This window comes from Bufo bufo, chromosome 3 (assembly GCF_905171765.1).
Source record: "Bufo bufo chromosome 3, aBufBuf1.1, whole genome shotgun sequence".
In the NCBI taxonomy this organism is placed as follows: domain Eukaryota; kingdom Metazoa; phylum Chordata; class Amphibia; order Anura; family Bufonidae; genus Bufo; species Bufo bufo.
The window spans coordinates 705,531,341-705,557,709 of record NC_053391.1 but is presented as its reverse complement, the minus strand read 5'-3'; the positions used below and the strand labels follow the sequence as shown (position 1 = coordinate 705,557,709).

General features: G+C 52.7%; 1 protein-coding gene across 1 annotated transcript in view; it reads right to left on the bottom strand.

Moving 5' to 3' along the window:
• Positions 1–26,369, bottom strand: part of DNHD1 (dynein heavy chain domain 1) — a 108,575-nt gene that overhangs the window by 11,416 nt on the left and 70,790 nt on the right. The window contains exons 27-41 of the mRNA XM_040426760.1: positions 26,092–26,194; positions 21,394–21,543; positions 21,118–21,300; positions 18,845–19,276; positions 17,749–18,163; positions 17,518–17,643; positions 14,221–14,460; positions 13,970–14,148; positions 11,565–12,455; positions 11,352–11,487; positions 9,919–9,987; positions 8,872–9,070; positions 8,188–8,279; positions 7,799–7,948; positions 2,873–3,759 (exon numbers count right to left, since the gene is read on the bottom strand). Coding sequence (XP_040282694.1) covers positions 2,873–3,759; positions 7,799–7,948; positions 8,188–8,279; positions 8,872–9,070; positions 9,919–9,987; positions 11,352–11,487; positions 11,565–12,455; positions 13,970–14,148; positions 14,221–14,460; positions 17,518–17,643; positions 17,749–18,163; positions 18,845–19,276; positions 21,118–21,300; positions 21,394–21,543; positions 26,092–26,194 — 4,252 coding nt within the window. The remainder of the gene's footprint in view (positions 1–2,872; positions 3,760–7,798; positions 7,949–8,187; positions 8,280–8,871; positions 9,071–9,918; positions 9,988–11,351; positions 11,488–11,564; positions 12,456–13,969; positions 14,149–14,220; positions 14,461–17,517; positions 17,644–17,748; positions 18,164–18,844; positions 19,277–21,117; positions 21,301–21,393; positions 21,544–26,091; positions 26,195–26,369) is intronic.

Sequence of the window (26,369 nt, the reverse complement as noted above, 5' to 3'; positions counted from 1 at the left end):
GGGGATGGGTTTATACAAGGCTTCTTTACTGTAAGAGCTGTGAATCTGTGGAATAGACACCTCCGGACGTGGTCACAGCAGGGACAGGGGACGGTTTATACAAGGCTTCTTTACTGTAAGAGCTGTGACTCTGTGGAGCAGTCACCTCAGGACGTGGTCACAGCAGGAACAGGGGGCGGTTTATACAAGGCTTCTTTACTGTAAGAGCTGTGAATCTGTGGAATAGACACCTCCGGACGTGGTCACAGCAGGAACAGGGGACTGGTTTATACAAGTCATCTTTACTGTAAGAGCTGTGAATCTGTGGAATAGACACCTCAGGACGTGGTCACAGCAGGAACAGGGGGCGGTTTATACAAGGCTTCTTTACTGTAAGAGCTGTGAATCTGTGGAATAGACACCTCAGGACGTGGTCACAGCAGGAACAGGGGGCGGTTTATACAAGGCTTCTTTACTGTAAGAGCTGTGACTCTGTGGAATAGACACCTCAGGACGTGGTCACAGCAGGAACAGGGGGCGGTTTATACAAGGCTTCTTTACTGTAAGATGTACACCCAAATATTCTGTAACCCCCAAATATGTATGTACAATATAGGAAGCAGGGGCCTGGCTCTGGTGCAGTCCGTTATACAGTGTAGGGAGCGGGGGCCTGGCTCTGGTGCCGTCCGTTATACAGTGTAGGGAGCGGGGGCCTGGCTCTGGTGCCGTCCGTTATACAGTGTAGGGAGCGGGGGCCTGGCTCTGGTGCTGTCCGTTATAAGGTGTAGGGAGCGGGGGCCTGGCTCTGGTGCTGTCCGTTATACAGTGTAGGGAGCGGGGGCCTGGCTCTGGTGCTGTCCGTTATACAGTGTAGGGAGCGGGGCCTGGCTCTGGTGGTGTCCGTTATACAGTGTAGGGAGCGGGGCCTGGCTCTGGTGCCGTCCGTTATACAGTGTACGGAGCGGGGGCCTGGCTCTGGTGCTGTCCGTTATACAGTGTATGGAGCGGGGGCCTGGCTCTGGTGCTGTCCGTTATACAGTGTACGGAGCGGGGCCTGGCTCTGGTGCTGTCCGTTATACAGTGTACGGAGCGGGGGCCTGGCTCTGGTGCTGTCCGTTATACAGTGTACGGAGCGGGGGCCTGGCTCTGGTGCCGTCCGTTATACAGTGTAGGGAGCGGGGGCCTGGCTCTGGTGCTGTCCGTTATACAGTGTATGGAGCGGGGGCCTGGCTCTGGTGGTGTCCGTTATCCGGAGCGGGGGCCTGGCTCTGGTGCCGTCCGTTATACAGTGTACGGAGCGGGGGCCTGGCTCTGGTGCCGTCCGTTATACAGTGTACGGAGCGGGGCCTGGTTCTGGTGCTGTCTGTTATACAGTGTAGGGAGCGGGGCCTGGCTCTGGTGCTGTCCGTTATACAGTGTAGGGAGCGGGGGCTTGGCTCTGGTGCCGTCCGTTATACAGTGTACGGAGCGGGGGCCTGGCTCTGGTGCCGTCCGTTATACAGTGTACCCAGCGGGGCCTGGTTCTGGTGCTGTCTGTTATACAGTGTAGGGAGCGGGGCCTGGCTCTGGTGCTGTCCGTTATACAGTGTAGGGAGCGGGGGCTTGGCTCTGGTGCTGTCCGTTATACAGTGTACGGAGCGGGGCCTGGCTCTGGTGCCGTCCGTTATACAGTGTAGGGAGCGGGGCCTGGCTCTGGTGCCGTCCGTTATACAGTGTAGGGAGCGGGGGCTTGGCTCTGGTGCCGTCTGTTATAAGGTGTAGGGAGCGGGGCCTGGCTCTGGTGCCGTCCGTTATACAGTGTAGGGAGCGGGGCCTGGCTCTGGTGCTGTCAGTTATACAGTGTAGGGAGCGGGGGCCTGGCTCTGGTGCTGTCCGTTATACAGTGTAGGGAGCGGGGCCTGGCTCTAGTGCTGTCCGTTATACAGTGTAGGGAGCGGGGCCTGGCTCTGGTGCTGTCCGTTATAAGGTGTAGGGAGCGGGGGCCTGGCTCTGGTGCCGTCCGTTATACAGTGTAGGGAGCGGGCCTGGCTCTGGTGCCGTCCGTTATACAGTGTAGGGAGCGGGGCCTGGCTCTGGTGCCGTCCGTTATACAGTGTAGGGAGCGGGGCCTGGCTCTCGTTCCGTCTGTTATACAGTGTAGGGAGCGGGGCCTGGCTCTGGTGCCGTCCATTATACAGTGTAGGGAGCGGGGCCTGGCTCTGGTGCCGTCCGTTATACAGTGTAGGGAGCGGGGCCTGGCTCTGGTGCCGTCCGTTATACAGTGTAGGGAGCGGGGCCTGGCTCTCGTTCCGTCTGTTATACAGTGTAGGGAGCGGGGCCTGGCTCTGGTGCCGTCCATTATACAGTGTACGGAGCGGGGCCTGGCTCTGGTGCCGTCCGTTATACAGTGTAGGGAGCGGGGCCTGGCTCTGGTGCCGTCCGTTATACAGTGTAGGGAGCGGGGCCTGGCTCTGGTGCCGTCCATTATACAGTGTAGGGAGCGGGGCCTGGCTCTGGTGCCGTCCGTTATACAGTGTAGGGAGCGGGGCCTGGCTCTGGTAGTACTGATTATACAATCGAGTGAATCATGACCTGACTGGGGTGGGGGTGTTATAGTGTCTGCTGCTTCTTTTTTGGGCACAGGTTTTGGGAGTGTGCACACTTTGCAGCTAAGATAAAGCCTCATGCAGACGTCCGTGGAACGCGGTCCGTGACGTAGCATCCTCCTGAGTGCAGAAGCGCACGGCGCCATTGGTTGCTATGACGCTGTGCGCTTCGTGCCGCCGCTGCTGTACAGTAATACACTCGTATAGATCATGTATTACTATCTCACGGACGTCTGCATGAGGCTTAACAGTAATATCCCTTCACTGGCCAGCAGCCTGTACCCGAGTATCCATACTCCCCCCGGTACCTGCATATGTAGGCGGTAGCTCTCTAGCTCTCGGTGGTCCTCTAGCGCTTGTTCCTGCAGGAGACTGTGGAGGAGGCCGCTCGGTTGGCGGAAGACGCTCACGTTATAGGTGACATCAAGGGGCGAGGATTGGGACATATAGGTGGACAGAAGCTTGAGGCGCAGGTGAAGGCCCTGGATCCAGGCCTGCAGAGTAACAGGAGAGGCTAGAGAGTAGACGTTCCAGCCTGGAGGCACCTGCCCCTCACTCAACATCTTCCTCATCTCTTGGCACTTCTGGCAGAGGCAGGAAGAAGCAGCGTCTCTTGCCTCCTGAGTGGCTCCCTGGATCAGTGTGTGAAGAAGCTTCCACTCCTGAAGTAGGAAACGGAGCATAGGGCGTGGCTTGGACCATCTGTCCACTTCATCATCAGTGGCCACTGACCATCGCTTCTTCTTGCCTTCTTTCGACCACTCAGCAGATGTAGTTTTTGTATTGGCCCGGGAACTCAGGGTACAGCTGGTGTCCGGGCCTGGAACCTGTTGACCATCCAGCAGAAGTCCAGGGTCAAGCTCCCTTTCAGTCCTCTGCTGTTCATTCACTAGCTCCAGCAGAAGATCCAGGCACTGACTTGTTGTGTCATGTACCACTGGAGACCTGGGGCTGGAAGACTCTGAAGATGTTCTCCTCCTCCTGGAACCTCCACATCCTGAGGAGCAGTCTTGAAGAATAGCTCTGCAGGGGTGGAACATCCACACATCTTGAGTAATGAGCAGGTCAGAGAAAAGTCTGTACCCATACAGCTCGGTGGTCACATTCTTTAGACCCTCACTCAGGCCTAGAACTGCTAGGTCCCTCATAGAGAGCAATTTCTGCAGCGACCAGGTAACTCCACACAACCAGGGGCCTGAAACAGAGAGAAGATCAAAAGGTCATGTAGAGTTATCAACCAGCAGAATAGTGAGTGCAGCTCTGGAGTATAATACAGGATAAGTAATGTATGTACACAGTGACTGCACCAGCAGAATAGTGAGTGCAGCTCTGGAGTATAATACAGGATGTCGCTCAGGATCAGTACAGGATAAGTAATGTATGTACACAGTGACTGCACCAGCAGAATAGTGAGTGCAGCTCTGGAGTATAATACAGGATGTAACTCAGGATCAGTACAGGATAAGTAATGTATGTAGACAGTGACTGCACCAGCAGAATAGTGAGTGCAGCTCTGGAGTATAATACAGGATGTCGCTCAGGATCAGTACAGGATAAGTAATGTATGTACACAGTGACTGCACCAGCAGAATAGTGAGTACAGCTCTGGAGTATAATACAGGATGTAACTCAGGATCAGTACAGGATAAGTAATGTATGTACACAGTGACTGCACCAGCAGAATAGTGAGTGCAGCTCTGGAGTATAATACAGGGTGTAACTCAGGATCAGTACAGGATAAGTAATGTATGTACACAGTGACTGCACCAGCAGAATAGTGAGTGCAGCTCTGGAGTATAATACAGGATGTAACTCAGGATCAGTGTTTGCACATTTAAGAGTGCAGCTCTGCAGTATGTACAGAGTAGTAGAAGAAGTGGATCAGCAATGACTTTTTGATGCTAATAAATCTTCACTTTATTGCATAAACAAAATACAGGCAGTAAGGCTGAAACCATTACTCGATTGAATCGAGTAATTCGACACCTAAAAATCCTTGATGCAAATTTTTTGCATCGAGGATTCGTTTGTGTCACGTAACTACGGAGCGGGAGTGAAGCGCTTGCTAACTCACCGCTCCGTGGTCACCCCACTGGCCCGTACCTTGCTGCACTCCGCTGAAGGAAACTTTGTGCGCGTGTCCAGCTGCCATGCCGGTCGGCAGTCTGCTGCCTCCTCCGCAGCGCACCCCCTTTGGTCCGGGGTTGCAGGATGAAGAGGACGGGAGTCGCCCCGGCCCCCACCCAGATCCAGGAGGAACATGAGAGGGCGCTGCAGGAAGCCAAGGACATGCTGAATCGGCCGCCCGAGCAGATCAAGGGGGAGATCCAGGAGGAGAATGACCGGCTGCGGGCGCAGGGCAGGGGCACGGCCAGCCCTTCAAAGAGCCTATCGGAGTGTTGGGCAAGGAGCCTGCGGATCCTGATGTCAAGCAGAAGCGGGACAAGATCAAGGAGGTGAGGAACCTGGGGAGTGGGGCTTGTGTAACAGGGGATGCCAGCCACTGCTGGTACCATGTGCTGGCACTGGAGGATGACATGACAGGTCACACTGGTGCAGAGGAGGGGGCGAGACTTACAGCCTAGGTGGCACTTTATGTCCTGCTTTATGTTCTACATGTGGGATCAGGGCTCAGTGCCAGTTTACAGCGGTATGCGGGTTATGCAGCTTATTGTGGTGGCTGGCATCTACCAGGCATGATGCTGCTCCACAGCTTATGCCTTGTTGCCACTGGGGGGCAAGCTGGTGGCACTGGGGGGACAGCTGGTGGCACTGGGGGGCAGCTGATGGCACTGGGGGATAGTGGAGCTGGTGGCATTAGGGGGCACCTGATGGCACTAGGGGATAGTGGAGTTGGTGGCACTGGGGGATAGTGGAGTTGGTGGCAATAGGGGGGTAGTGGAACTGACGGCACTGGGGGGTAGTGGAGCTGATGGCACTGGGGGGTAGTGGAGCTGATGGTACTGGGGGGTAGTGGAGCTGATGGCACTGGGGGGTAGTGGAGCTGATGGCACTGGGGGATAGTGGAGCTGATGGCACTGGGGGATAGTGGAGCTGATGGCACTGGGGCGACAGCTGGTGGCACTAGGGGATAGTGGAGCTGATGGCACTGGGGGGTAGTGGAGCTGATGGCACTGGGGGGTAGTGGAGCTGATGGCACTGGGGGATAGTGGAGCTGATGGCACTGGGGGATAGTGGAGCTGATGGCACTGGGGGATAGTGGAGCTGATGGCACTGGGGGATAGTGGAGCTGATGGCACTGGGGGATAGTGGAGCTGATGGCACTGGGGGGTAGTGGAGCTGGTGGCACTGGGGGGTAGTGGAGCTGGTGGCACTGGGGGATAGTGGAGCTGATGGCACTGGGGGATAGTGGAGCTGATGGCACTGGGGGATAGTGGAGCTGATGGCACTGGGGGATAGTGGAGCTGATGGCACTGGGGGATAGTGGAGCTGATGGCACTGGGGGATAGTGGAGCTGATGGCACTGGGGGATAGTGGAGCTGATGGCACTGGGGGATAGTGGAGCTGATGGCACTGGGGGATAGTGGAGCTGATGGCACTGGGGGATAGTGGAGCTGATGGCACTGGGGGATAGTGGAGCTGGTGGCACTGGGGGATAGTGGAGCTGGTGGCACTGGGGGATAGTGGAGCTGGTGGCACTGGGGGGTAGTGGAGCTGGTGGCACTGGGGGGTAGTGGAGCTGGTGGCTCTGGGGGGTAGTGGAGCTGGTGGCTCTGGGGGGTAGTGGAGCTGGTGGCACTGGGGGATAGTGGAGCTGATGGCACTGGGGGGTAGTGGAGCTGGTGGCTCTGGGGGGTAGTGGAGCTGGTGGCACTGGGGGATAGTGGAGCTGATGGCTCTGGGGGATAGTGGAGCTGGCGGCACTGGGGGATAGTGGAGCTGGCGGCACTGGGGGGTAGTGGAGCTGGCGGCTCTGGGGGGTAGTGGAGCTGGTGGCACTGGGGGATAGTGGAGCTGATGGCACTGGGGGATAGTGGAGCTGATGGCACTGGGGGATAGTGGAGCTGATGGCACTGGGGGATAGTGGAGCTGATGGCACTGGGGGATAGTGGAGCTGATGGCACTGGGGGGTAGTGGAGCTGGTGGCTCTGGGGGGTAGTGGAGCTGGTGGCACTGGGGGATAGTGGAGCTGATGGCACTGGGGGATAGTGGAGCTGATGGCACTGGGGGATAGTGGAGCTGATGGCACTGGGGGATAGTGGAGCTGATGGCACTGGGGGATAGTGGAGCTGATGGCACTGGGGGATAGTGGAGCTGATGGCACTGGGGGATAGTGGAGCTGATGGCACTGGGGGATAGTGGAGCTGATGGCACTGGGGGATAGTGGAGCTGATGGCACTGGGGGATAGTGGAGCTGATGGCACTGGGGGATAGTGGAGCTGGTGGCACTGGGGGATAGTGGAGCTGGTGGCACTGGGGGGTAGTGGAGCTGGTGGCACTGGGGGGTAGTGGAGCTGGTGGCTCTGGGGGGTAGTGGAGCTGGTGGCTCTGGGGGGTAGTGGAGCTGGTGGCACTGGGGGATAGTGGAGCTGATGGCACTGGGGGGTAGTGGAGCTGGTGGCTCTGGGGGGTAGTGGAGCTGGTGGCACTGGGGGATAGTGGAGCTGATGGCTCTGGGGGATAGTGGAGCTGGCGGCACTGGGGGATAGTGGAGCTGGCGGCACTGGGGGGTAGTGGAGCTGGCGGCTCTGGGGGGTAGTGGAGCTGGTGGCACTGGGGGATAGTGGAGCTGATGGCACTGGGGGATAGTGGAGCTGGTGGCACTGGGGGGTAGTGGAGCTGGTGGCACTGGGGGGTAGTAGAGCTGGTGGCACTGGGGGGTAGTGGAGCTGGTGGCACTGGGGGGAACAAAGGGTGTTGGGGACTGATGGCAGGGGGGGGGGGATCTGATGACTTTTTATAAAGGAAAACAGTCTATTAATTCATTTTTTCTTATTAGATTACTCGATTAATCAGAAAAAAATAATCGGAAAAATACTCGATTTGTAAGATAATCCTTTACTGCAGCCCTAACAGGCAGATGTGATGCGTTTCGGCGAAACCGCCTAAAGGGTTGATATGGGCGTGCACCCAGGAGCTCCACCTTCTTCCAGGGTGCAGAGTATTTCTACAAATTGTATTTACAGAGTAACTTAGCTTTTGGGGGTGACCTGGCTGTGCCCGGAGAACCCTGATTACATACCCGCTGTCAGATTCTGTACAGTGAGACTTACCGTTCACACCACCCGCCGGCAGTGCCGACATCATGTGTGAAAGTCCCCGGCTGCCTCGCTGATGTGATTCTTGCAGGCAGTGCTGAACCACCGCCATGACACTCTGGGCATCGTCCTCTTCTACAATGTGACCTCCATATATAACGGCACCTACAAGGGGAACAGCATGAAGACAAATGTGGAGGCTGGGGGACTACACAAGAAAGGTGAGGAGACCAAAGCCCTGACAACTGGAGATGTCTCCACCGAACCCCTCTAGTCTCTGTACCCTGCCGCTCTCATGGGTGGAAACTGTGGCGAGTGGAGCCTTGGTCCCAGGACAGTCACTTCAGAGGGCGCTCCGCCACATGTCTGTTCTAGTCACTTGTTTTAGGCTGCGCTGCAGTTACCTGTGATGAAGGGCAGAGCTTCATTCCAGTCCTGGCACTGCGCCATCACCGTCCTCACAGCACACACAGCGGTCCTCAGATCCTTCTGACCCCTGTAGAGAGTTAAGAACGTCAGTGTACTCCTTAGTCACCCCTGGAACTGCAGGTTGGGGTGGTGGTCATCTCACCACGCCCTCACCCCTGGGACTGCAGGTTGGGGTGGTGGTCATCTCACCACGACGCCCTCACCCCTGGGACTGCAGGTTGGGGTGGTGGCCATCTCACCACGCCCTCACCCCTGGGACTGCAGGTTGGGGTGGTGGTCATCTCACCACGCCCTCACCCCTGGGACTGCAGGTTGGGGTGGTGGTCATCTCACCACGACGCCCTCACCCCTGGGACTGCAGGTTGGGGTGGTGGCCGTCTCACCACGCCCTCACCCCTGGGACTGCAGGTTGGGGTGGTGGCCGTCTCACCACGCCCTCTCCCCTGGGACTGCAGGTTGGGGTGGTGGCCGTCTCACCACGCCCTCACCCCTGGGACTGCAGGCTGAGATGGTGGCCATCTCACTAGCACCTCACCCCATGGGCCCTTTCTGGCTTTCGCTGGATCAACATGGTAAGAAAGAATTAGTTTCCTTTTGCTCGGTATACACAGGGTCCAGGCGTGCAGCCCTCATTAGTACCGGACCTGTACACAACTCACCAGCAGTATGCGCGGCGCTGTACTTGCTGGCTGTATTCCTGTCTGAGTAGCAGGACACTGTGGAGAATCAGTAGCTTAAGGGGGAGCGTGTTCTGCAACCCCAAATCCTCTGCCACATCTAAACAGCTCTGAAGAAGAACATCACGGAGGGCCAAGCGAAGTGCACAGGGGGCAGAGCAGGAGCCAAAACCTAGGGCAACTGGAAAAAAAGAGGGTGTGCTGTTAGGGTGAGAAGAATATTGAAGGGGCATTAGGAAGAAGGGGTAAAGAGCATGGTACAGAGGATACAGGAAGGTACAGAGGATACAGGAAGGTACAGAGGATACAGGAAGGTACAGGGTACACTGGAAGGTACAGAGGATACAGGAAGGTACAGAGGATACAGGAAGATACAGGAAGCAGAAGGTACAGAGGATACAGGAAGGTACAGAGGATACAGGAAGATACAGGAAGCAGAAGGTACAGAGGATACAGGAAGCAGAGGATACTGGAAGGTACAGGGGATACAGGAAGGTACAGAGGATACAGGAAGGTACAGAGGATACAGGAAGGTACAGAGGATACAGGAAGGTACAGAGGATACAGGAAGGTACAGAGGATACAGGAAGGTACAGAGGATACAGGAAGGTACAGGGGATACAGGAAGGTACAGGGGATACAGGAAGCAGGGGATACAGGAAGGTACAGGGGATACAGGAAGGTACAGGGGATACAGGAAGGTACAGAGGACACTGGCAGGTACAGAGGACACTGGAAGGTACAGAGGATACTAGAAGCAGAGGATACAGGAAGGTACAGGGTACACTGGAAGGTACAGAGGATACAGGAAGGTACAGAGGATACAGGAAGGTACAGAGGACACTGGAAGGTACAGAGGACACTGGAAGGTACAGAGGATACTAGAAGCAGAGGATACAGGAAGGTACAGAGGACACTGGAAGGTACAGAGGACACTGGAAGGTACAGGGGACACAGGAAGTCGGGGTGCATAGAATTGCTGCTATACATGTGCAGACCATGTGTGTACATCATGGGGAGGGGTGTTACCTGGCACAGAGGACATCATCTCCTCATCTACAGTCACACAGAGTCTGAAATCAGGATTCACCTCGTCTGCTGGAGGGACGGCAAAAACAGAGAAAATGACCTGAGACGATCCCACCAACACCCTGTCTATAACTGTCTCCATGGAATGATGGGATGCATTGGGTGTCGTGTCCATGGAATGCTGGGATGTATTGGGTATTGTCTCCATGGAATGATGGGATGTATTGGGCATTGTGTCCATGGAATGATGGGATGTATTGGGTGTTGTCTCCATGGAATGATGGGATGCATTGGGTGTCGTGTCTATGGAATGATGGGATGTATTGGGTGTTGTCTCCATGGAATGACGGGATGTATTGGGTGTCGTGTCCATGGAATGCTGGGATGTATTGGGCATTGTGTCCATGGAAAGATGGGATGTATTGGGTGTTGTCTCCATGGAATGATGGGATGTATTGGGCATTGTGTCCATGGAATGATGGGATGTATTGGGTGTTGTCTCTATGGAATGATGGGATGTATTGGGCATTGTGTCCATGGAAAGATGGGATGTATTGGGTGTTGTCTCCATGGAATGATGGGATGTATTGGGCATTGTGTCCATGGAATGACGGGATGCATTAGGCGTTGTGTCCATGGAATGACGGGATGCATTAGGCGTTGTGTCCATGGAATGACGGGATGCATTAGGCGTTGTGTCCATGGAATGACGGGATGCATTAGGCGTTGTGTCCATGGAATGACGGGATGCATTAGGCGTTGTGTCCATGGAATGACTGGATACATTAGGCGTTGTGTCCATGGAATGATGGGATGCATTAGGCGTTGTGTCCATGGAATGACGGGATGCATTAGGCGTTGTGTCCATGGAATGACTGGATACATTAAGCGTTGTGTCCATGGAATGATGGGATGCATTAGGCGTTGTGTCCATGGAATGACTGGATGCATTAGGCGTTGTGTCCATGGAATGATGGGATGTATTGGGCATTGTGTCCATGGAATGATGGGATGTATTGGGTGTTGTCTCTATGGAATGACAGGATGTATTGGGCATTGTGTCCATGGAATGATGGGATGTATTGGGCACCGTGTCCATAGAATGATGGGATGCATTAGGCGTTGTGTCTATGGAATGATGGGATGCATTAGGCGTTGTGTCCATGGAATGATGGGATGCATTAGGCGTTGTGTCCATGGAATGATGGGATGCATTAGGCGTTGTGTCCATGGAATGATGGGATGCATTAGGCGTTGTGTCCATGGAATGACGGGATGCATTAGGCGTTGTGTCCATGGAATGATAGGATGTATTGGGCGCTGAAGTGCATTACCATTCGATAGATAAAGGAGTCATTAATGGATGGGTTTTGCTCCTGTTACATCAGGTCATCTCCAGCAGTGTGTATATCGGGTGGTCTCAGGTCTCATACCTTTTACAGTCAGCAGGAGATCTGCCAGCTTTGGGTGCCAGTTCAGCAGAAGCCAGTGCCCCTCTCGCTGACTGGTGAGCAATGTGCCTGTCATGGTGCTGGCAGGAAGGGCCTCGCTCCAGGACAGCATCTTCACCTGTAAAGCAGAGATAAGTGAGACTAGACTGCAGTAGGCACCACATTTTTGGGTCGCTCTTGGCATTCATCACCCACCTCCTTGCCCCTCTTCTGTGCTAAGTGCAGGATGTAACAAGTGGGAAGATCTGGTGAAACTGGTGGACGGATGAAGAGGACTGCAGTATGAGCATCTGACTGACTTATGACATCTTCTTGACACTTATCTTCAGGCTCTGGCCCCAGGATGCATGAGGAAAGGTGAGATAAGACAAGGCCCAGACATTCAGGCTTCAGGATTCTCCACAAGATGGCTGCCTGGAAGAGGGTCAGGTGCGAGAAGCTGGAGCAGGGTATGGGACCAATAACTGTGGAGCGGAGACTAAAGTATTCCTGCCATTGCTTTGTCTGTGCACTCAGGGATGAACGGATGCCCTGAAAGGCAGAGAGCTTCTCCAGCTGTGCCAATGCTTCCCAGGCTTGGACGTCTACCCACTGTGGTCTCTGGATGCAGGAGGATAAAGTCTCAAACACTGATTTACATCGAAGTCCCAAGAATGAGAACCACTCAAGAGGATGAGGCCTCCCCACTGCCAGCAACACATGTAGGACATGCCTGTGTTCCTCAGCGATCATGGGAAGGACACGTGTGAGGACTCCACGAGTCAGAACCTTCTCCAACTCCTGTCCACTCTCTGTCTGACCATGAAGGGCACTGAGGGCCCAGTTTAAGATCGAGGAAACAGGAAAGTGATAATGTGGAGATAATCGTGATACTTCCTGCAGTCTGGAGAAGAGGTGGACACAACTCTGAGCTGCAGACACATAGGGCGTCATGGGTGCTTGTAGCTGTTGTTGTAAAATTTCCACATCCTGCATTGATTGCCGCAGTGTGGCCTTGGCCTCCTCACATGTGGACACCACATTCAGGAAATCCTTGTCCTCAACCAGAGGGCTCGTTCCTGAGGAGACGTAATCCAATAACTGGTCCTGTCATGGAGGAAGAAGGTACAATTTAACTCCTCCAGGGCACTAGGATGGTAGGACAGGAAGATGTCACCTGAACTCACAGCTACAAACAGGAGTGTCCCAGACATCAAGGAGCATTAGAAACCAGCAAGCCTTCTGTTCCCCCCCACAGACGGCAAATACCAGGAGGCACATCATGCAATGTCCTAATATGTTACCAAAGTAGCTACAACAAGGGGTTAATATATCTGTACTCTCTAGACTAGATTCCAGGACAGCAGCTGGAGATAGGGTTGCCACCCGGCCGGTATCTCACCGGCAAGGCCGGCATTTTCCTGTGCCGACTGCTACTAATGAGCGCTTCCACTGCGGAGCGCTCATTAGTGCAGCCTTTACCTCCCCCGACCTATCCTTCCCCTCCCCCGTGTTAATAAAAAAAATAATAATAATAAAAAAGCCCTCACCTCCTCCATTTGCTCACGCTGCTGACTGGAGGACAGGACCTGCGAGACGTCATCACCATGGAGCGCAGGTCCTGTCCTGAGCTTCCAGTCAGCACGGGGCGTTCACCGAAGTGTGAGCAAATGGAGGAGGGGAGTGCTTTTTTGTTTTTTTTTGCAGAAGCAGAGAAGGGGCAGTAATGGGGGGCATTATTCTAACTGGGGGCACTAATGGGGCATTATTCTTCCTGGGGGCACAAATGGGGGACATTATTATTCCTGGGGGCACTAATGGGGCATTATTCTTACTGGGGGCACAAATGGGGGGCATTATTCTTCCTGGGGGCACAAATGGGGGACATTATTATTCCTGGGGGCACTAATGGGGCATTATTCTTCCTGGGGGCACAAATGGGGGGCATTATTCTTCCTGGGGGCACAAATGGGGGGCATTATTCTTCCTGGGGGGCACAAATGGGGGGCATTATTCTTCCTGGGGGGCACAAATGGGGGGCATTATTCTTCCTGGGGGGCATTATTCTTCCTGGGGGGCACAAATGGGGCATTATTCTTCCTGGGGGCACAAATGGGGGACATTATTCTTCCTGGGGGCACAAATGGGGGACATTATTCTTCCTGGGGGCACAAATGGGGGGCATTATTCTTCCTGGGGGGCACTAATGGGGCATTAATCTTCCTGGGGGCACAAATGGGGGGCATTATTCTTCCCGGGGGTCACTAATGGGGCATTATTCTTCCTGGGGACACAAATGGGGGACATTATTCTTCTTAAGGGCATTATTTTTCCTGGGGGGCACTATTGGGGCCATTACTCTTACTGGGGGCATTAATATTACTGGGGGCACTAATGTGGGCATTATTAATTCTGGGGTCATTAATATTATTGGGAGCCATAGTATGATATCGACTTAACACCTGTGCTAAGCCACGCCCACAACCACACCCCTTTTGGGGCGTGGCTTAACTTGGCCGGTATTTTTTCTTGGAAAATGTGGCAGCCCTAGCTGGAGATGATGGGTGGACTTCCAGAGAACATGGCTGGTCCGGGGGTGGCTCCAGGTCCTGGCCTCTCACCTGAGTGCTGCCCAGCGCCTTCATCAGTTTCAGTGCGTTCCAGCTCAGACGTCGCCTCTCTTCTTGCAGCCGTGGATCCTTAAACTGCACCATCTCCTGGACCAGCAGCTCCTCCAGTCCTGAGGGGCCAAGGCTCAGATCTACCACAGTGACATCTTTCAGGAATGAAGCACCGACCTCTGTAATTATATTCATCTTTGGTTATACATGTTACTGTTCAGGCGTTGGCGCTGTACAGGTAAGTACTTTACCTTGCACAAATATATTGAGAGGGAGGCGGGTGCTGAGGAACACCGAGGCCGTCTCATCTGGGGTCACTGGAGGGACCACTGGGTGTGACGGGTTCTGTGTGGAGCCATCATTAGAGCTGGATGGAGCTTCCCGCCTCTTTGAGGATGAGACTGGATGGAATTGGCTTCCTTGTCTACATTGTAGGACAGTCTCCAGACATGATGGCATCTTCTCCACATTTCTTATGAGAACACATAGACCTGTGAAGGCAGAGAAAGGTGGAAACCATGGTGACTGAGGTGTCGACATCTCCACCCTGCGGGACCCTGGCTCCAGAGAATATGCTGCTGTGACCAGATCCTGAATAACATCACTGAGGGGAATCTCCTGAGGAATATTCTAGCCAGTGTCACCATCTCCATGAAGACCACAGTTCGTCCAGGGAACATCTCCCATATGAGCCGTCAACAGCTGCCGAGTCCTGTCCCCTGCAGTCCCTGGCACTGCCACCAACCAGGTCCCAACACCTGGGACAGGAATACAGGGGGCGGCAGGAACAAGGGCACGGGTCAGTATTTATTAGGGGGGCTAAGATCTGTAGTAAAGGGGGATCTGGTCTGGGGGGTCTGTATTTATTTAGGGGGTCTGATCTGAGGGTCTGTATTCATTAAGGGTGCATGGTCTGAGGGTCTGTATTTATTAAGGGGGTCTGGTCTGGGGGGGTCTGCATTTATTTAGGGGTCTGAAGTCAGTGGTAAGGGGGGTCTGGTCTGAGGTCTTTATTAAAGTGGTCTGTAGTAAGGGAGGGGTCTGTATTCATTAAGGGTGCATGGTTTGAGGGTCTGTATTTATTAAGAGGGTCTGGTCTGGGGGGTCTGTATTTATTTAGGGGTCTGAAGTCAGTGGTAAGGGGGGTCTGGTCTGGGGTCTTTATTAAGGGGGTCTGAGGTCTGCAGTAAGGGAGAGGTCTGTATTTATTAAGGGGGTCGGGTCTGGGGTCTGTATTTATTAAGGGGGTCGGGTCTGGGGTCTGTATTTATTAAGGGGGTCGGATCTGGGCTCTGTATTTATTAAGGGGGTCTGGTCTGGGCTCTGTATTTATTAAGGGGGTCGGATCTGGGCTCTGTATTTATTAAGGGGGTCTGGTCTGGGCTCTGTATTTATTAAGGGGGTCGGATCTGGGCTCTGTATTTATTAAGGGGGTCGGGTCTGGGGTCTGTATTTATTAAGGGGGTCTGATCTGGGCTCTGTATTTATTAAGGGGGTCTGGTCTGGGCTCTGTATTTATTAAGGGGGTCGGATCTGGGGTCTGATCTGGGCTCTGTATTTATTAAGGGGGTCGGATCTAGGCTCTGTATTTATTAAGGGGGTCTGATCTGGGCTCTGTATTTATTAAGGGGGTCTGGTCTGGGCTCTGTATTTATTAAGGGGGTCTGGTCTGGGCTCTGTATTTATTAAGGGGGTCTGGTCTGGGCTCTGTATTTATTAAGGGGGTCTGGTCTGGGCTCTGTATTTATTAAGGGGGTCTGGTCTGGGCTCTGTATTTATTAAGGGGGTCTGGTCTGGGCTCTGTATTTATTAAGGGGGTCTGGTCTGGGCTCTGTATTTATTAAGGGGGTCGGGTCTGGGCTTTGTATTATTAAGGGGGTCGGGTCTGGGCTCTGTATTTATTAAGGGGGTCGGGTCTGGGGTCTGTATTTATTAAGAGGGTCTGATCTGGGCTCTGTATTTATTAAGGGGGTCTGATCTGGGCTCTGTATTTATTAAGAGGGTCTGATCTGGGCTCTGAATTTATTAAGGGGGTCTGATCTGGGCTCTGTATTTATTAAAGGGGTCGGGTCTGGGCTCTGTATTTATTAAGGGGGTCTGATCTGGGCTCTGTATTTATTAAGGGGGTCGGGTCTGGGGTCTGAATTTATTAAGGGGGTCTGATCTGGGCTCTGTATTTATTAAGGGGGTCTGGTCTGGGCTCTGTATTTATTAAGGGGGTCGGATCTGGGGTCTGATCTGGGCTCTGTATTTATTAAAGGGGGTCGGGTCTGGGCTCTGTATTTATTAAGGGGGTCGGATCTAGGCTCTGTATTTATTAAGGGGGTCTGATCTGGGCTCTGTATTTATTAAGGGGGTCTGATCTGGGCTCTGTATTTATTAAGGGGGTCTGATCTGGGCTCTGTATTTATTAAGGGGGTCTGGTCTGGGCTCTGTATTTATTAAGGGGGTCTGGTCTGGGCTCTGTATTTATTAAGGGGGTCTGGTCTGGGCTCTGTATTTATTAAGGGGGTCTGGTCTGGGCTCTGTATTTATTAAGGGGGTCTGGTCTGGGCTCTGTATTTATTAAGGGGGTCGGGTCTGGGCTTTGTATTATTAAGGGGGTCGGGTCTGGGCTCTGTATTTATTAGGGGGTCGGGTCTGGGGTCTGTATTTATTAAGAGGGTCTGATCTGGGCTCTGTATTTATTAAGGGGGTCTGATCTGGGCTCTGTATTTATTAAGAGGGTCTGATCTGGGCTCTGTATTTATTAAGGGGGTCTGATCTGGGCTCTGTATTTATTAAAGGGGTCGGGTCTGGGCTCTGTATTTATTAAGGGGGTCTGATCTGGGCTCTGTATTTATTAAGGGGGTCGGGTCTGGGGTCTGAATTTATTAAGGGGGTCGGGTCTGGGGTCTGAATTTATTAAGGGGTCTGATCTGGGCTCTGTATTTATTAAGGGGGTCGGGTCTGGGGTCTGTATTTATTAAGGGGGTCGGGTCTGGGGTCTGTATTTATTAAGGGGTCTGATCTGGGCTCTGTATTTATTAAGGGGGTCGGGTCTGAGGCCTATTAGGTGGGTTTGGGGTCTGCATTAGTTTAGGGGGCCTGGTTAGGGGATATTTATTTTTTTGGGGGGTGACAAGGGGTGTTTTATGCACTATTTGGGATTCAAATGTCTTAGGCTGGGGGCGTCCTCCATATAAATGGGTGGGGCATATGGTAATACATTTTGCACTTTGCGCCCACTTTAAATATATGTCTTCTCACAATTGTCCTGATGCCACTTCTATATCATGACAAGCAGTTGTGCTCCATCTGGGGGTCCATGTGTTTCTTCAGGAGGGTATAACATGGAGGAGAATCGGATGACATTTCTGGGTCACTGGGAGGTTCTGCCCGCTGGTGACTGGTTTTTGCCATCCGCTCCCCATGTCCTCAGGTCGTGTTCACCTTGGGCCGGTGTTGGATTGTGGCTGGCCGCAGTGATCTCCAGGTTATGAGGTGGCCATTGGTGATGTCTCTGTACAGGACGGTTTTGCCTCTCCCAAGTCCTCCAAGAGTCTCACCTTGTTCTCTGGCAGACGACAGTCTCTGGGTGACCGCCATGTCAGACGCATCAATCACACACAGCTCCGGCATCTCATCTAGAGGACTCGGCCAGGGACGATCTCCGTCAGAAGGGGACGCTTTGCCTGCACCACAGAAAAGAGGTTTATGGCTGCCTACAAGAGACGCCGAGGACACACAGACGCCGGGGACACACAGACGCCGGGGGGACACACACAAGCGGCACTGACCTCTCTCCTGCTCCTGTTTGCACAGCAGAACCTGCAGCCACCTCTCCGCCCTGAGATCCGGATCCAGGATCAGTGTTGGTCTGGGTGCTGAGTAGAAGCCACTTGCTCGGAGGAGGGCAGCTCGTGTCAGAGTCTCCATGTTCATGGGAAGCCTCTCTTTCTGCCACATCATCCTCTTGGAGGGAGAGCAGAGCAGTTCCAGTAGGTGACCCGGCACTCTCTGGTCTTGACTTGGAGACTCAAGCCCTTCTCTCATATCATCTGGATCCACAGACACTTCATCCCCAGAGCAGAGAGACCACAACTTATCAAGCAGGGCAGTACAGCGGCTCCACGGTAGGCAGCCAAGGTAGGTGACAGAGGCAGAAACCAGCAGGGCGTCAACCTGGAGAGACTGACGACGATGCTGCAGGGTCTGGAAAAAAAAGGGCATCCAAATCACAGAACCATATATATATAGGTGACTGGACTCTCCTGTGCTGGACCTGACATGTAGAGAGCACAGGACACAGGAGGTAAGTACCTGTACACTGTGCTATGTACCTGCAGGGTCCACCCTACACAATAACATGTAGGTGTCCGGACTCCTGAGCCTCCTGTGCTGGACCTGACATGTAGAGAGCACAGGACACAGGAGGTAAGTACCTGTACACTGTGCTATGTACCTGCAGGGTCCACCCTACACAATAACATATAGGTGACCGGACTCCTGAGCCTCCTGTGCTGGACCTGACATGTAGAGAGCACAGGACACATGAGGTAAGTACCCGCACCCAGAGGCCACCTTCATGGTTCTCCTCCATCAGCTCATGGATATGGACTTTGCTATGGACATCTACCATCAATCCATCATTATACCACCCCACATCTACAGCCATTTCATCTCTGTGGGCACAAGCAACCAGAAATGGCGGTGTTCTGTGTGTCCACCATCATGGTTTTACACTAGCAGAACCCCGGTCACATCATCCTCTGGATTGTTCACCTCCAGTGGTATTTTTGGATCCTGTAGTCAGACATTACAAAATGCAGTAATCTTTGGGACTGTGTCCCTGGGTGGACCTGACCTTCTTCCCAGTATACACCCTCTGGTTACCTCCAAAGCTGAACTCCAAGTATTCAGATGGGGCTGTGCTCGGCTCTCACACTCTTGGGCAGCGGCCCGCTTGCTCCTCAGCTGTTGTAGATCCCTCTGTAGATCTTCTTCTGTGTCTTCGGCTTTCTGTAGATTGTGGGAGCTTTGAGCTTTCAGCATCATCAGCTTTTCCTGCAGCAGCTTCTGGTCTGCGATCCTCGTAGCCGCCTGCAGGTCTTCTGCTTCCACCTCGGACAGTATCGCCCTCCCCTTCTCCAGGGTACGGAGAATGCTGCAGTAGCGCTGAAGACCCACGAGCCACTGACAGAGGGACGCTGCTGCTGCGCTCACCGGCCTCACAAGCCGGACATTAAATTCTGGGCTGTTCACTGCTCTCGTCAGGGAAGCAAAAACACCATCGGCCATCCTGTGCCCATCGTAAAACTGCAAATCCTGAGGAAGGAAAATTCACATGACTGGCTAAAGACGATGATGTCCAAGCAAAACCTACTCCAGAGACTCTCGGAGTGTTCTTGTCTACAGTAGATACCTACAGTCAGACCACACCTGGCCCAGAGACCCTCGGAGTGTTCTTGTCTACAGTAGAGACCTACAGTCAGACCACACCTGGCCCAGAGACTCTCGGAGTGTTCTTGTCTACAGTAGAGACCTACAGTCAGACCCCACCTGGCCCAGAGACTCTCAGGGTGTTCTTGTCTACAGTAGATACCTACAGTCAGACCACACCTGGCCCAGAGACCCTCGGAGTGTTCTTGTCTACAGTAGAGACCTACAGTCAGAGCACACCTGGCCCAGAGACCCTCGGAGTGTTCTTGTCTACAGTAGAGACCTACAGTCAGACCACACCTGGCTCAGAGACCCTCGGAGTGTTCTTGTCTACAGTAGAGACCTACAGTCAAATCATAAACCCCCAGAGACATCAGACTATTCCTGTCTACAGTAGAGACCTACAACAAGACCATACATGGCCCAGAAAACTTACAAGTGTTCTTGTCTACAGTAGAGACCTACAGTCAGACCACACCTGGCTCAGAGACCCTCGGAGTGTTCTTATCTACAGTAGAGACCTACAGTCAAATCATAAACCCCCAGAGACATCAGACTATTCCTGTCTACAGTAGAGACCTACAACAAGACCATACATGGCCCAGAAAACTTACGAGTATTCTTGTCTACAGTAGAGACCTACAGTCAGACCTTACATCCTTAGAGACACACAACTGTTCATGTCTACAGTAGAGACCCACAGACAGTCCTTACAACCCAAGACACCAAAGTGTTCCTATCTATAGTAGAGACCTACAACAAGACCATACATGGCCCAGAGACCCTCAGTGTTCCTGTCTACAGTAGAGACCTACAGTCAGACCACACCTGGCCCAGAGACATCAGACTGTTCCTGTCTACATTAGAGACCTACAGTCAGTCCTTACAACCCAAGACACCAAAGTGTTCCTATCTATAGTAGAGACCTACAACAAGACCATACATGGCCCAGAGACCCTCAGTGTTCCTGTCTACAGTAGAGACTTACAGTCAGACCACACCTAGCCCAGAGACATCAGACTGTTCCTGTCTACATTAGAGACCTACAGTCAGTCCTTACAACCCAAGACATCAAAGTGTTCCTATCTATAGTAGAGACCTACAACAAGACCATACATGGCCCAGAGACCCTCAGTGTTCCTGTCTACAGTAGAGACCTACAGTCAGACCACACCTGGCCCAGATACATCAGACTGTTCCTGTCTACAGTAGAGACTTACAGTCAGTCCTTACAACCTAAGACACCAAAGTGTTCCTATCTATAGTAGAGACCTACAACAAGACCATACATCCTTAGAGACACACGACTGTTCCTGTCTACAGTAGAGACCCACAGACAGTCCTTACAACCCGACACCATCAGAGTGTTCTTGTCTACAGGAAAGACCTACAGTAAGACCATACATGGCCCAGAGACCCTTAGAGTGTTCCTGTCTACAGTAGAGACCTACAGTCAGCCCTTACATCCTTAGAGACACACGACTGTTCCTGTCTACAGTAGAGACCCACAGACAGTCCTTACAACCCGACACCATCAGAGTGTTCTTGTCTACAGGAAAGACCTACAGTAAGACCATACATGGCCCAGAGACCCTCAGTGTTCCTGTCTACAGTAGAGACCTACAGTCAGTCCTTACATCCCAAAGACATCCAATTGTTTCTGTCTACAGTCGAGACCTACAGTCAGAACTTGCACCCCCAGATGTAACATCAAACCGTTAGATGACCTGATAAAAGTTGTCTTGTCCAATGAGAAGTTTGGCATTTTCCCATCCTGATTCTTTTCCGAACACAGTACAGAGGACATCTGTGACCATGATGACAGGGGGCGGTGGGACACGGTAGCTTCTGATCTCCTCCACATCCAATATTTTCAGATCTTTCTGGACAGCAGCCCACTGGAGCCGAGCCTGGGGTGACACACAACGGTAGCAATCAGCTGAAATTTTGGGGTACACTAAGATGTAATGTGGGGGTACACTAGGACACAGGTCGCCTCTCACCTGTTGCAGGTCATTTTGCCTCTGACTCTGCAGTCTGGTCAGTGTGGCCCTCACTCTCTCTTTGGTCCTTTCCAGTGCCTCGCACTCTGCCTTGACTCGTCCCTCTTCTTCCCTGATCTCCTCCAGTTCTTTGCTCCAGTGCTTCTTCTCCTGTCAGAAAAATAAGAAATCTTATGTAATTAAAGGGGTTCTCTGGGCTCTACATATCGATGACCAACCCTCACGTCAGTCTTCAATATCAGCTCAACACCTGACACGCCCACCGATCAGCCGGTGCCGGAAATAACAGTGGACGGAGCTGGAAGCAGAAGCCCACTGTGTAGTACTGAGTGACAGACCCTTGAATGGCAGCTGTGCTGCAGCAACCACGTGTATATGTGCGCACTTATAATACTGTGTGTGTATACACAGTGGAATCCCATCAAGGTGGTCCTACAGCAGGTGGATCTATAGAGAGAATACGACCATCAAGGTGGTCCTACAGCAGGTGGAGGGGGCATGGCGGTGGATCTATAGAGAGAATACGACCATCAAGGTGGTCCTACAGCAGCTGGAGGGGGCATGGCGGAGGATCTATAGAGAGAATACGACCATCAAGGTGGTCCTACAACAGCTGGAGGGGGCATGGCGGAGGATCTATAGAGAGAATACGACCATCAAGGTGGTCCTACAGCAGCTGGAGGGGGTGTGGGGGATCCATAGAGAGAATTCGACCATCAAGGTGGTCCCACAGCAGCTGGAGGGGGCATGGCGGAGGATCTATAGAGAGAATACGACCATCAAGGTGGTCCCACAGCAGCTGGAGGGGCCATGGCGGAGGATCTATAGAGCGAACACAACCATCGAGGTGGTCCTACAGCAGCTGGAGGGGGCATGGCGGAGGATCTATAGAGAGAATACGACCATCAAGGTGGTCCCACAGCAGCTGGAGGGGGCATGGCGGAGGATCTATAGAGAGAATACGACCATCAAGGTGGTCCCACAGCAGCTGGAAGGGGCATGGCAGAGGATCTATAGACAGAATACGACCATCAAGGTGGTCCTACAGCAGCTGGAGGGGGCATGGCGGAGGATCTATAGAGAGAATACGACCATCAAGGTGGTCCTACAGCAGCTGGAGGGGGCATGGCGGAGGATCTATAGAGAGAATACGACCATCAAGGTGGTCCTACAGCAGCTGGAGGGGGCGTGGGGGATCCATAGAGAGAATACGACCATCAAGGTGGTCCCACAGCAGCTGGAGGGGGCATGGCGAAGGATCTATAGAGAGAATACGACCATCAAGGTGGTCCCACAGCAGCTGGAGGGGCCATGGCGGAGGATCTATAGAGCGAACACAACCATCGAGGTGGTCCTACAGCAGCTGGAGGGGGCATGGCGGAGGATCTATAGAGAGAATACGACCCTCAAGGTGGTCCCACAGCAGCTGGAGGGGGCATGGCTGAGGATCTATAGAGAGAATACGACCATCAAGGTGGTCCCACAGCAGCTGGAGGGGGCATGGCAGAGGATCTATAGAGAGAATACGACCATCAAGGTGGTCCTACAGCAGCTGGAGGGGGCATGGTGGAGGATCTATAGAGAGAATACGACCATCAAGGTGGTCCTACAGCAGCTGGAGGGGGTGTGGGGGATCCATAGAGAGAATACGACCATCAAGGTGGTCCCACAGCAGCTGGAGGGGCCATGGCGGAGGATCTATAGAGAGAATATGACCATCAAGGTGGTCCTACAGCAGCTGGAGGGGATGTGGGGGATCCATAAAGAGAATACGACCATCAAGGTGGTCCCACAGCAGCTGGAGGGGCCATGGCGGAGGATCTATAGAGCGAACACAACCATCGAGGTGGTCCTACAGCAGCTGGAGGGAGTGGGAGAGGATCCATAGAGCAATCCTCTCCCATTGTATTGTCTCAATGAAAGTTCCCATCCACCCCAGGGGAGACCATCTGCATATATGGGTGTACATGATCTGCAAGGATGGATTCATACCCAAATCGGTGTAAAGTGCCCACATGGAAGAATGGCTCAGAAAAAGCCAGGAAGACCTTCCCCAGACCATAACGCTGCCACCACCAGCTTGTGTTCCTCCAGCAATGGTTGCAGGGTGCTTGTCCTCTGATCTTTTGCGCCTGACATGCCAACGTCCATTTGTTCCATGAAGCAGTAAACGTGACTCATCAGAGAAGACAACCGTTTACCAATCAGTGGAGGTCCATTTCCAATACTGACACAAAAACGGAAGCTTTGTTATCGGCGGTGCAGAGACAGTCTGTCTGTTCCAGAGCCCCATACGCAGTAGGGTTCTCTGAACTGTTGTGTTAGACGCAGGTCTGGTGAGCTGCTCCACAGTAGGCCGTCAGTCCGCCCTTGCTCAGCTTCATAGCCGGTGTTCACCTGTCACCTCATTAGCACATGGTCCCTGCAGTTTCCATGTCACTTATTCACAATGGCGCCATTTGTCCACTCATCATACACTTTCACCACAGCAGCACATAAACAGTTCACACTGCGCAGCATCAGAAATACCGCCACAAAGGGTCCGAAAAGCCGATAATCAGCCTTTCCCCATTTCTCGATAAATCACTCCTTTTACCCATGACAGTAACAAGGGATATGTGTGCAGACAGCCTAACACACCTTATATACCACCGAGGGATGTGTGCGCAGACAGCCTATCACACACCTTATATACCCACCGAGGGATATGTGTGCAGACAGCCTATCACACCTTATATACCACCGAGGGATATGTGTGCAGACAGCCTATCACACCTTATATACCCACCGAGGGATATGTGTGCAGACAGCCTATCACACACCTTATATACCCACCGAGGGATGTGTGTGCAGACAGCCTATCACACCTTATATACCCACTGAGGGATATGTGTGCAGACAGCCTATCACACACCTTATATACCCACCGAGGGATATGTGTGCAGACAGCCTATCACACCTTATATACCACCGAGGGATATGTGTGCAGACAGCCTATCACACCTTATATACCCACCGAGGGATATGTGTGCAGACAGCCTATCACACACCTTATATACCCACCGAGGGATGTGTGTGCAGACAGCCTATCACACCTTATATACCCACTGAGGGATATGTGTGCAGACAGCCTATCACACCTTATATACCCACCGAGGGATATGTGTACAGACAGCCTATCACACCCCTTATATACCCACCGAGTGATATGTGTGCAGACAGCCTATCACACCTTATATACCCACTGAGGGATATGTGTGCAGACAGCCTATCACAGCTTATATACCACCGAGGGATATGTGTGCAGAAGGCCTATCACACCTTATATACCCACCGAGGGATATGTGTGCAGACAGCCTATCACACCTTATATACCACCGAGGGATATGTGTGCAGACAGCCTATCACACCTTATATACCCACCGAGGGATATGTGTGCAGACAGCCTATCACACCTTATATACCACCGAGGGATATGTGTGCAGACAGCCTATCACACCTTATATACCACCGAGGGATGTGTGTGCAGACAGCCTATCACACCTTATATACCACCGAGGGATGTGTGTGCAGACAGCCTATCACACACCTTATATACCCATCGAGGGATATGTGTGCAGACAGCCTATCATACCTTATATACCACCGAGGGATATGTGTGCAGACAGTCTATCACACCTTATATACCCACTGAGGGATATGTGTGCAGACAGCCTATCACACCTTATATACCACCGAGGGATATGTGTGCAGACAGCCTATCACACCTTATATACCACCGAGGGATGTGTGTGCAGACAGCCTATCACACCTTATATACCCACCGAGGGATGTGTGTGCAGACAGCCTATCACACCTTATATACCCACTGAGGGATATGTGTGCAGACAGCCTATCAAACCTTATATACCACCGAGGGATATGTGTGCAGACAGCCTATCACACCTTATATACCACCGAGGGATATGTGTGCAGACAGCCTATCACACCTTAAATACCCACTGAGGGATATGTGTGCAGACAGCCTATCACACCTTATATACCACCGAGGGATATGTGTGCAGAAGGCCTATCACACCTTATATACCCACCGAGGGATATGTGTGCAGACAGCCTATCACACCTTATATACCACCGAGGGATATGTGTGCAGACAGCCTATCACACCTTATATACCCACCGAGGGATATGTGTGCAGACAGCCTATCACACCTTATATACCACCGAGGGATATGTGTGCAGACAGCCTATCACACCTTATATACCCACCGAGGGATATGTGTGTAGACAGCCTATCACACACCTTATATACCCACCGAGGGATATGTGTGCAGACAGCCTATCACACACCTTATATACCCACCGAGGGATATGTGTGCAGACAGCCTATCCCACACCTTATATACCCACCGAGGGATATGTGTGCAGACAGCCTATCACACACCTTATATACCCACCGAGGGATATGTGTGCAGACAGCCTATCCCACACCTTATATACCCACCGAGGGATATGTGTGCAGACAGCCTATCACACACCTTATATACCAGAGCCAGCTCACCACTTTGGACTTCCTTCATGAGCGCCACACTGTCGACATGGAAAGTAGAAAGTGCTCAGAATAATGGGACTCAACTGTGTAATACCATCTGTGCATACCGGTGATACCCCACAATCTCTGTTCTCCCCTCTTCTGACCTGTTCTGCCTCCTGCAGATGCTGGGAACATTTCGCCATCTCCTTTGTCCAGTATTCTCGCACATCAAAGACCTGCTCCACCCGGGATACAGCACGCCGGAGCCTGCACCAAACATACACACAGAATATCAACAGATACTTAATTTTTCTGCAAAAGTCACACATTGGGGGGTTCTCCATAGAAATGTCTCAGTAAGAGGGTCACACCATCAGTCTACATAATAAAGGGGCTGATGGGTTGGATGAAACCCATTGGGGGCCCCAAATAGATTTACTCT